The 11668-nt window shown below is 38.9% G+C and overlaps 1 protein-coding gene across 1 annotated transcript in view; it reads left to right on the top strand.

Moving 5' to 3' along the window:
* Positions 1-1426, top strand: part of dnajc27 (DnaJ (Hsp40) homolog, subfamily C, member 27) — an 11316-nt gene extending 9890 nt beyond the window's left edge. The window contains exon 7 of the mRNA XM_049570609.1: positions 902-1426. Coding sequence (XP_049426566.1) covers positions 902-1034 — 133 coding nt within the window. The 3' untranslated portion in view covers positions 1035-1426. The remainder of the gene's footprint in view (positions 1-901) is intronic.
* The last annotated feature ends 10242 nt before the right edge of the window (positions 1427-11668 follow it).

The raw sequence follows: 11668 nt of genomic DNA, 5'->3' as shown, positions 1-11668 counted from the left end.
ACTGTGACGTATACAAACATTCCTCACTGTGTCATTTAAACACTCTGTCTCACTGCGTGCTGGGAAACACTGCACGCTCAGCCCCAACACACCACAACATGATGATGATGATGATGATGATGATGATGATGTTGTTTGTTGGTCTCAGTCTAATCAGGAGAAAACATGATGTTGAGTTCTCGACAACAGCTTTCATTAAGGCTCAGTCAGACACAGTCAGGGCTTCACATCTGTACACATGTTAGTTTAAGAGTCCTCACATCCCACTGACCACCAGTCTCTGTGCTGCTAAATACTTCAATAATTAAAGCGTCCAGTGTTAATACACAGTAGACTCTGTGTAGTTTATGATGAATGTGTTCAGTCTGTGACGACTAAACTTCACCATCAGTCACACAACATGTTTCTGTTCACACAATAAACCTTCAGATCAGACAAATACAATCTTAATCTCTAAAATTCGACACATATGAGTAGTTTATCTGAAACGTCATCTTGTTGAGTCGACATCTGAACCAATCAGCTGTTCGATCAGGTGAGAGCCAGGCGGTGCAGTCGGTGGAGAGCAGCTGCAGCGCCTGGCTCTAAAAACTGCAGCCGCCTCGCTCTTGCGGTTTTATCGCCGTCCACTTTTGTAATACGTCAGAGCAAGTCGGGATAAAGTCATCTCGAACGAACCTATTGGTTCCCACTTCCTGTTTGTTTCCAAGGAAGTGAACAAGACGTACAGGAAGTTGATGACCTGGTGGATGTTTATTTCCTGTCGTCAGTCTAATGTTGGTTCCCACTTCCTGTTTGATTCCAAGGAAGTGAACAAGGTGTACAGGAAGTGGATGACCTGGTGGATGTTTATTTCCTGTCTTCAGTCTAATGTTGGTTCCCACTTCCTGTGTGTTTCCAGGGAGGAGGTGAACAAGGCGTACAGGAAGTTGGCGGTTCTGCTGCACCCGGACAAGTGCGTGGCCCCCGGCAGTGAGGACGCCTTCAAGGCGGTGGTGAACGCTCGCACGTCGCTGCTGAAGAACATTAAATAACAGCGTGCGGAGCCTGACTGGACTGACCAATCAGATGCAGCCATCCCAACGCTGCTCAGTGATTGGTCCGTTTATGGAGCGTTAATGTGCCATGTTGCTCGCCACAGTGCTGTTTGCCAACGTCACGTCCCGTCATCACCTGTTTTTAACTTATTTATTACCTTCGATCTCTGAACTGTTTCCTTTGTCCTTGTAGGAGAGATGTACGGAGGACGATTAGTGCCACATATGGATTAAAATATTACCTCTGAGATTATAACGTCAGAACTCTGAAATATTAACGATTATTATACGAGGAGAAAACTTTCATGTCTTTATAAATTAGCAGATAAATATATAATTCTGAGTTTAAAGTTTGAATTCTGAGGATTAAAAAAAAGTTAAGTTTGATTGATTGTGTGTGTACGTATGTATGCATATATATATATATATATATATATATATATATATATATATATATATATATATATATATATGTATATATATATATGTATATATATATATATATATATATATATATATATATATATATATATATATATATATGTATATATATATATATATATATATATATATATGTATATGTATATATAGATGTATATGTATATATATATATGTATGTATATGTATATATATATATATATATATATATCTATATGTCTGTATCTCTATATATATATCTCTGTGTGTGTGTATATATATATATATATATATATATATATATATATATATATATATATATAAAATCAGTATTTTAAAAATTAAAGTTTAAAGATTTTATTAAAAGAAAATCAAAAATTCTGAGGCAAAAGTTAGAATTATTAGATTAAGCACAATTTTGTTTTTTATTCTCACAGTTCTGAGAAAGAAAAAAGTCATAATCATGAGAATAGATCCGACCCCAATGTTGACATTTTTATTCTGAGGTTGTAAAAAAAATCCTGAGATTAAATTCAGATTATTTTGGAGTGGTTGAATGTAAATTAGAAATTAACGTTAACAAAAGAAAAAAAGAAAAAGGAAATATCAGAAAACGTTGAGTTTTGATGAAAAGGTGTAAAAAATTTAGTATTTTTTTCAGATTACATTTAGTAATTAAAATAATCTGAAAATATTGGCCTTTTCTCTTCAGAGTTCTGACGTTAATCTCAAACGATAGTTTCACGTGACGTTCATCTGTTTCTGTACGTTGATATGTGAGTTCGTTTGTGTGTATGTGTGTGTGTTTGTGAATGTGTGCGGCTGGTCTCGTGTTGATGGCGTCATCAGAGTGGTAGGTCAGAGGTCGACAGGTTTACGCAAAGATGTGAACAAACTTTTGGCCCGTCACGTTACAAGCTGACGTTAAAAAAGTTTTTGTTATTCTCCACGTTCCTGTTTTTAACGTCTGGTTGTCAAATCTACAGAAGTCAAGAAGTGTCAGTAAATTAAAATTAATTTTTAATATTAAAAACTGTTACTGATACTTTTCATGCGAACAAACCCGACGTGTCCTCTGTCAAGACATCACCAAACCCTGGGTGATGATTGGTCGATGTTCCCTCCATTAGTTCCCTCAAACTGCCCTCCAGTTCCCATTTTTCTTTTTCAGATTCTTAATGTACCAACTGATTCAAACTGACAGTTTACACTGTGCTACAGATTTCACATTTTCAAATTCATATTTTTATCACTCATAGGACAAATTTGTTCCCTCAAGTTGGTAATTTGTTCTCTCAGGTTTTTTTTTTGTTTAGAATATTCATTTTCTTAAACTTCACTTAACAATGCCAAAATGTTCCTTCACAGTGTGAATTTGTTCCCTCAAGTTAAACATTCATGTGTCAAATAATATTTCCTGTTTCTCGCTAAAGTAAAAACAACCCGTTCCCTCAACTGACCAATGTTATAAAGTGATTAGTTCCCTCAAATGTTTTTTTTCCTCTTTAATTCGTGATTTGTTCCCACGAGTAAAACACGTGTGTCAAATTATAATTCCTGTTTTTTCCCTGCAGTCTAAAACACTTTGCCATAACTGACTAATCGTTTAAAATATTGGTACCATCAAACTGGTAAGTAGTTCCCACAACTTTTTTCTCTTTAATTCATGATTTTTTTCCCCAAGTAAAACATTTGTGTGTCAAATATATAAGCCCTGTTTTTTCCCTTTAAACAAAGAACATGTTCCCTTAAGTGACTAATGGTAAAAAGTGACTAGTTCCATCAAAGTGGTAATTAGTTCTCCCAAAAGTGGTAATCTGTTCCCTCAAGTTAAAAAAATGTGTCAAATTATTATCCCTTTTTTTACCTTAAATGAAAAACAAGTTAAGTCCCTAAACTAACATTTATTATCAAGTGATTGGTTCCATCAAACTGCCAAGTAGTTCCCTCAAATCTATTATTTTCTCTTTAATAAGTAATTTGTTCCCTCAGATTAAATATTTGTGTTACAAATTATTATTCCTATGATTTTCCCTAAATGAAAAACATGTTCCTTAGGCGACAAAGAATATCAAGTAATTGGTTCCCTAAAAGTTAAGTTTTTTTCTCAATAATGAATGATTTGTTCCCTTACATTTTTTCTTTTTGTCACCTTGAATCCCTCCCCCTTCTCCAGTGTTATAGTATTTTAATAATATTTAATATTATTTCTGATTAAAAAACACTCTGTTCCCTGAACATGTCACTCTGTTCCCTGAACACGTTACCCTGTTCCCTGAACACATCGTTCTCTGCTGGAAGTTAAAAACAGAAGGTTGTTGTTAGAATGTGAAGACGTGAGTCGGATTTTAATGTCATATGTCACCCTCTAAGCCTCTGTAGCTCGTAAACATCACTGAACTGACGACCTGATGAGCTTGTCTTTTATTTTACTGTAACTGAAGTCTCTCTGTCTGTCTGTCTTTTTAGTCCTTTAGCTTGTCATGCTAATGACACGAGCTAACTGAGGGTCTTTATCTTATGTTTATTTTCATAAAGTCTGTGTGTTTTATATTTATTTACCTGTTGATATATTTATTATTATTATTATTATTATTATTATTATTATTATTTATGATCACATTAATAAACATTTCCGTTGATGTGCCACTTCAGGCTTTGGCTATGGTTTCTGAGCATGTACGGAGACAGATTAGTGTCAATATTACCTGTGTCATTAGATCAACCACACGTTAATGTGTCTTATGTAAATATAAAAGTACTTCCACTAATAAAAAAAAATGAAATCTGTAAACTCACAAAAAATTTTTTTATAAATAAGAGATCTACTAATACACAAACACTGTCCAATAATAATAATAATAATAAATTAAATACTCTGTGGGCAAAACACAAATCCACAAGTGTAAAATTAAGACTGACAAATAAAAGCTGTATTTACCACTATCTGTTGTAAATGTTAAGAAGATATTCACAAATGTTTTTCAGATATTTGTAAATTACTAAGATATGTTCACCGAGTGTTTTAATTTGTGGAATTTGTATTTGCAGATGTTTTTATATTAGCAAAATAGTTTATGCTTTAAAATCATATTTACCAATACTATATAGTATTTAAAAAAAAAAAAAAAAACCCTCAAATAATATTGACACAAATCTGCCTCCATATAGAGGCAACAGTTACTAGAAGTGCCGGTGGAGGAATTTCATTGGCTGAAACTGATGTAAATGTTGTTATTTACATTTAACTCTCGTTTAATTTCAGTTAAATCCCAATTAAACTGTTGAACATCAACTAGTCAAAGTAACGTCACTGTTGCTGCGTCTATAACTTTAAATTTGATTTTTTTTTATATCGCAACATTTCAGATTGTGGAATGTGGTTATTTACAGATCTGATTTATTTTTTGCTAAATTTGTGTTTTTTTTCTGTATCAGTGGAAATTGTTTATATTTACAGATTAAACATTAACACAGACAATATTGACCCTGATCTGTCTCCATACATGAACACAGTAGATTACAGGACATTAAAAAACGACACAGCGACTGTCTCTGTCCCTCTCTGTCTTCTCTACCGTCTCTCGGCTCTCAATAGGACGGACGGACGGACGGACGGACGGACATTTTACCAAGGTCCACTGGACATGTTGACAGTTTTGTCACTGTCCATCTTCACCGTCCTCTGACAGGTCAAAATGCTGAGAAACAACTTCCTGTTACAGAATAAAAACAGTCACGGAGTTGCTGCTGAGCTGAGGTCTGATTGAGTTATTTTGTTTGTGTTTATGTTTTTATGTGTTTACCATTGTTCACTATTTTCTTCATTTGTGGAAGCACTTTGTGCTGTTGGCTTGAAAAGTGCTCGGCAAATAAAGTTTTTATTTTTATTATTTCTGCTCTGACAACTCAGCTGGTCTCACTCTGACGTGCTCTTGTTAGCTAAATGTAACCACGTCCTTTTGTTAGCTAAACAACCATGTACTTTTGTTAGCTAAAAATAACCATGTGCTTTTGCCAAATGTAACCACCAGTGTTGCAACTTAGCGACTTTGTCGCTATATTTAAGCGAATAAATCTAGCAACTTTTTCTGATGTTATTGAAGACTTCTGGAGACTCTGTTGTGAGAGCACGCATCATTCTTATTCTTCTCAACGAGCAGCGGATGCTGCCGTGGGCTCCTCTCTCGCCCCAAATCGAGAGAGAGAGAGAGAGAGAGAGAGAGAGAGAGAGAGCACTCACTCACAGACGGCCCAGTCCTCCCTCCCAGCAGCAGTCAGAGCAGGAGATGTTAACCCCTCCACGTCCAGACTGCAAGTGAATCGCGCATGCGCAGAACCGCCAACCTGGTTTACAGATCTTTGTCTAATATAAATCACTGAAAGAAGGTTCATTTGTAGTTCTAAACATATTCAGGGTGTTTTTTTACTCAGTTTTTGTCTCTCCCACGACGTTATTCCTCTCTCCTACAGCAGCCGTTACAATTACATGCATATGGCTTAAACCAAAGGTGGTGCCTGACGTGCTGACGTATTGCGGTAAGCGAGTTGTGTCATTTCCGGTGTTTCTGTGACAGCGTCTCTGTACTGCTCTGGTGAATTCTAGTAGCCTGTTTTCTCACTTCAGTTGCTTTAACGTTGCTTTAACGTCTACTTCAAGTCTAAACCCACACTGGTTCTGTTTAAGCACTTATAGCTCTCCTTTCTACGACTTTCTCGCTAATCTCTTAGCTGTTGTTTGCACGTTACTAGCCTTGGTAGCTACATTAGCTTTAAAGTTAGCGATGGCTTCTCCCTCTGCTCTTTCTTGCTCGGTGTGCCAAATGTTCAGTTATGCCTCTGCCTCCTTTAGCGACAGTGGTAATTGTAACAAGTGTAGCTTATTTGCTGCGTTGGAGGTGAGGCTTAGTGAATTAGAAGCGCGGCTCCGCACCATGGAAAACCATTCAGCAGCTGCGGTAGTTAGCCAGCCCCCTGTAGCCGGTGCGGAGCCACATAGCATAGCCTTAGCCTCTGCTAACTGTCCTCCGGTAACTCCCGTTCAGCCGGGAGGTTGGGTTCGTTGCCCGCCAGAAGCACAGCTCCAAGCCGAAGCCCACGGCTCACCACCAGCCTGTTCACGTTTCCAACCGCTTTTCCCCACTCAGCGACACACCCACTGAGGATAAAACTCTGGTTATTGGCAGCTCTATTCTGAGAAACGTGAAGTTAGCAACACCAGCGGCCATAGTCAAATGTATCCCTGGGGCCAGAGCGGGCGACATTGAATCTAATCTAAAACTGCTGGCTAAAGCTAAATGTAGATTCAGTAAGATTGTTATTCACGTCGGCGTCAATGACACCCGCTTACGCCAATCGGAGGTCACTAAAATTAATATTGCCTCGGTGTGTGAATATGCAAAAATGATGTTGGACTCCGTAGTTTTCTCTGGACCCCTCCCAAATCTGACCAGTGATGACATGTTTAGCCGCATGTCATCATTTAATCGCTGGCTGTCCAAGTGGTGTCCAGCAAACGATGTGGGTTTCGTTAATAATTGGCAAACTTTCTGGGGAAAACCTGGTCTTATTAGGAGAGACGGCATTCATCCCACTTTGGATGGAGCTGCTCTCATTTCTAGGAACCTGGCAAAGTTTATTAGTAATTTAAACCCCTGACAACCCAGAGTTGAGACCGGGACTCAGAGTCGCAGTCCTATACGCCTCTCTGAGCTTCTGGTTCAGTTACCCAGCCATAGTTTTCATAGTTTTATACAAACGGTGTCTGTCCCCCGACCGCCTAAATTATTTAAATCTAAAATTAAACAAAGAGGAGTTGTGCATAACAACCTCATAAAAATTAAAACCTCTTCTGTGACAGAAAGACAAAACAGGAGAATTAAATGCGGACTGTTAAATATCAGGTCTCTATCGTCTAAAGCAGTGTTAGTAAACAAATTAATATCAGATAATCATATTGATTTACTCAGTCTCACTGAAACCTGGCTGTGTCAAGATGAATATGTCAGTCTAAATGAGTCCACTCCTCCCAGTCATAATAATACCCACATTCCTCGAGGCAGCGGCCGAGGAGGGGGAGTTGCAGCCATTTTTAACTCTAGCCTGTTAATCAGCCCTAAACCTAAACTAGATTATAATTCATTTGAAAGCCTCGTTCTTAGTCTTTTACATCCGACCTGGAAAACCTCACAGCCACTTTTATTTGTTACAGTGTACCGTGCTCCTGGCCCGTATTCTGAATTTGTATCTGAATTCTCAGAGTTTTTATCCAGTTTAGTTCTTAAATCAGATAAAGTTATTATTGTAGGCGATTTTAACATTCATGTCGACGTTGATAATGACTCCCTGGCTACGCGTTTATCTCATTATTAGACTCCATTGGCTTCAGTCAGGGTGTACATGAACCCACTCACTGTTTTAACCATACCCTCGATCTAGTTCTGACGTATGGAATTGAAATTGATAACCTAAAAGTCTTTCCACAGAATCCCCTCGCTATCGGATCATTATCTGATTACTTTTGATTTCTTTTTACTCGATTACACGCCACTTAGCAACAGTTACTATACTAGATGTTTATCAGATAGTGCTGTCGCAAAATTTAAGGAAAAGATTACTCCGTCATTAAATTCAATACCAAGTCCTTCAGTAACAGAGGTTTCCTGTACCGACTTTGATCATTTTGTTGATAGCGCTGTAGGCTCGCTGCGAACAACACTTGACTCTGTAGCTCCTCTTAAAAAGAAGTTAACAAAGCAAAGAAAGTTTGCTCCTTGGTATAACTCTCAAACCCGTAAGTTAAAACAAATATCGCGAAAATTTGAAAGGAATTGGCGATTAACCAAACTGGAAGAATCTCGTTTAATCTGGACAGACAGTCTCAAAACTTATAAGAGGGGCCAGAGCAAACTATTACTCAGCATTAATAGAAGACAATAAGAACAACCCCAGGTTTCTTTTCAGCACTGTAGCCAGGCTGACTGAGAGTCAAAGCTCTATTGAGCCTTGTATTCCTTTAGCCCTTAGCAGTAATGATTTTATGAGCTTTTTTAATGACAAAATTCTAACTATTAGAGGCAAAATTCATGACCTCCTGTCCTCAGATAGTACCTATCTAACCTCAAACACAGCTGTAAGACCTAATATATATTTAGATTGCTTCTCCCCAATTTCTCTTCAAGAATTGACCGCAGTGATTTCTTCATCTAAATCGTCAACGTGTCTGTAAGACCCCATCCCAACTAGGCTACTTAAGGAGGTCTTTCCTTTAGTTAACACTCATATATTAGACATGATCAATATATCCTTATTAACAGGCTATGTACCACAGTCTTTTAAGGTAGCTGTAATTAAACCTCTACTAAAAAAGCCCACCCTGGATCCAGAGGTGTTAGCCAACTATAGACCAATATCTAATCTTCCCTTTATGTCAAAGATCCTTGAGAAAGTAGTCAGACCAGCTGTGTGATTTTCTCCATGATAATAATTTATTTGAGGAATTTCAGTCAGGATTTAGAGTGCATCATAGCACTGAGACAGCACTAGTTAAAATTACAAATGACCTTCTGATTGCTTCAGACAAAGGACTCGTCTCTGTACTTGTTTTATTAGATCTTAGTGCGGCGTTTGACACAATTGACCATCAAATTCTACTGCAGAGACTGGATCACTTAATTGGCCTAAAAGGTTCTGCACTGAGCTGGTTTAAATCTTATTTATCTGATCGTTTTCAGTTTGTTCACGTTCATAATCCAATCCTATTTACTCTATATATGCTTCCTTTAGGTAACATCATTAGAAATCACTCTATAAATTTCCATTGTTATGCGGATGATACTCAGTTGTATTTATCGATGAAGCCAGAAGAAAGTAATCAATTAACTAAACTCCATAACTGCCTTAAAGACATAAAAACCTGGATGAGCACCAATTTCCTGATGTTAAATTCAGACAAAACTGAAGTTATTGTTCTTGGCCCCAAACAACTCAGAGACTCTTTATCTGATGACATAGTTTCTCTAGATGGCATTGCTCTGGCCTCTAGCGCTACCGTAAGAAACCTCGGAGTAACATTTGATCAAGATTTGTCTTTTAATTCTCATTTAAAACAAACCTCACGGACTGCATTTTTTCATCTGCGTAATATTGTGAAAATTAGGCCTATCCTGACCCGAGAAGATGCATAAAAATTGGTCCACGCTTTTGTTACCTCAAGGCTGGATTACTGTAACTCTCTGTTATCAGGTAGCTCTAGTAAGTCCTTAAAAACTCTCCAGCTAATTCAGAATGCAGCAGCACGTGTACTAACAGGAACTAAGAAACGAGATCATATTTCTCCTGTTTTAGCTTCTCTGCACTGGCTCCCTGTAAAATCCAGAACTGAATTTAAAATCCTACTGTTAACTTATAAAGCTCTAAATGGTCAAGCTCCGCCATATCTTAGAGAGCTCATAGTGCCATATTATCCCACCAGAACACTGCGCTCTGAGAACGCAGGGTTACTCGTGGTCCCTAAAGTCTCCAAAAGTAGATCAGGAGCCAGAGCCTTCAGCTATCAGGCTCCTCTCCTGTGGAATCATCTTCCTGTTACGGTCCGGGAGGCAGACACCGTCTCCACATTTAAGACTAGACTTAAGACTTTCCTCTTTGATAAAGCTTATAGTTAGGGCTGGCTCAGGCTTGTATGTATTAATATCTGGCAGTATACATGTGTGACAATAGTCATATGTGTATAATAACAGTAGAAGTATGACTAATGACTAATGATGGCAGCAGCAGCAGGAGGCATCTGGCAGGACCACGGCAGCAGCACAACCACACACGTCACGCTGTCCAGGCACCGCTGTGATATGAGTTAATCTGAGAGACAGTGGAGCACAAAGGCTCCGGAGAAGAAGCCGAGTTAGTGACATCCAGAATGGCCGAGTTAGCAAGATGCAGTAATAGAATACGAGAGAGAGAGAGAGAGAGAGAGAGAGAGAGAGAACATGAAGATGAGCATGAACATGAGCTCCTGAATATTTTTGCTTTTTTGGATGTTTTAAAGTGAGATAAACTACTATTCTTCTAAGAGCTGGAAGAAAACAGAAGAGAAAACCGTTGTTTTTTTAAAAAAAAAAATCTACCAAGAAGGAAAAAAAACAGCAAAAACCTCAGAAAACAGTGATAGACTGGAAAACAACGGAACCAACTGCCAAACTGACAGTTAGCCTAACTGTCCAACCAGCAACAAAAAAAAGGTCAAGCAAAGAGGAGGAAAACAGCTGAAGACGCAAGTGAGTGAAACCACCAGAAAGAAAATATAACATTTAAAAAGAGGAAACAAAAAATTGCTGAACACTAAATAAACTTAAGCTAGCATAACACAGCAAGCTGTAAACAAGACCCTTAGCAACTGTTGCCAAGGAATTTAAATAGCAGCAGTTCAACAGCAGCAGAGCCTGATGGAGTCCACCAAAGGCTGCACAGAGGCTGTTCCTCTCCTCTATCCTCCTGATGTAACCAATGAGACTGCCAGGAAGGCATTTAAACAAAACTGCTAAAAGAAAGACCAGAAACCCTGTTTTCTGATCTTTACAAGACCGGGGAGGTCAGCAACCTGATCCTCTTCACAGACCAGCCGCTAGCATGGCACTCTGCCATCAGTGCCCACTACCCCTCTGTCAAAAAAGAGGGGATCTGTAACGGCTGGAAAATAAAAATAAAAGAAGCAGAGGATTCAGATACTTTCATGATGACAGTAAACTTATACAAGAATGGGACTATCATAGTGCAGGGAACCTCAAACTGTTTGAGATGGACTTCCTCCTTATAAAGGAAAGAGCCCAGCAGGAGAGATCTAGCTCCACTCACAGTTCCCAGGTCCCAGCTCCCAGCTGCCTAACTACTGAGCAGCCCCCTGAAGAGAAGGAGCCCACCAGCCCAGAGCAGGTCCAGGACCGCCAGCTGAACGGCACCATCACCGACCTGAAGGTGAAATTCACAGAGCTGGAGAGAACTTGTACAACTGAGAGAGCTGATCAGCCAACAGCCATGCCAGCCCACCACAGCTCAGCCTGATCCCTGTACCATCAGCACAGAGCTGGGCATGCTGAGGCAGGACAGGGACAGCTGCAGGAGAGAGCTGAGCCTGCTCAGGACTGAGATCAGAGAGCTGCATCAGGACAGAGAGCAGCGTCTAGCAGCACTGACAGCTCTGACAGAGGAGGTGAAGG

This window comes from Epinephelus fuscoguttatus, linkage group LG24 (genome assembly GCF_011397635.1).
Source record: "Epinephelus fuscoguttatus linkage group LG24, E.fuscoguttatus.final_Chr_v1".
Taxonomy (NCBI): Eukaryota; Metazoa; Chordata; class Actinopteri; order Perciformes; family Serranidae; genus Epinephelus; species Epinephelus fuscoguttatus.
Note: the sequence above shows the minus strand (reverse complement) of the source record. Positions and strands in the feature narration are given on the sequence as shown.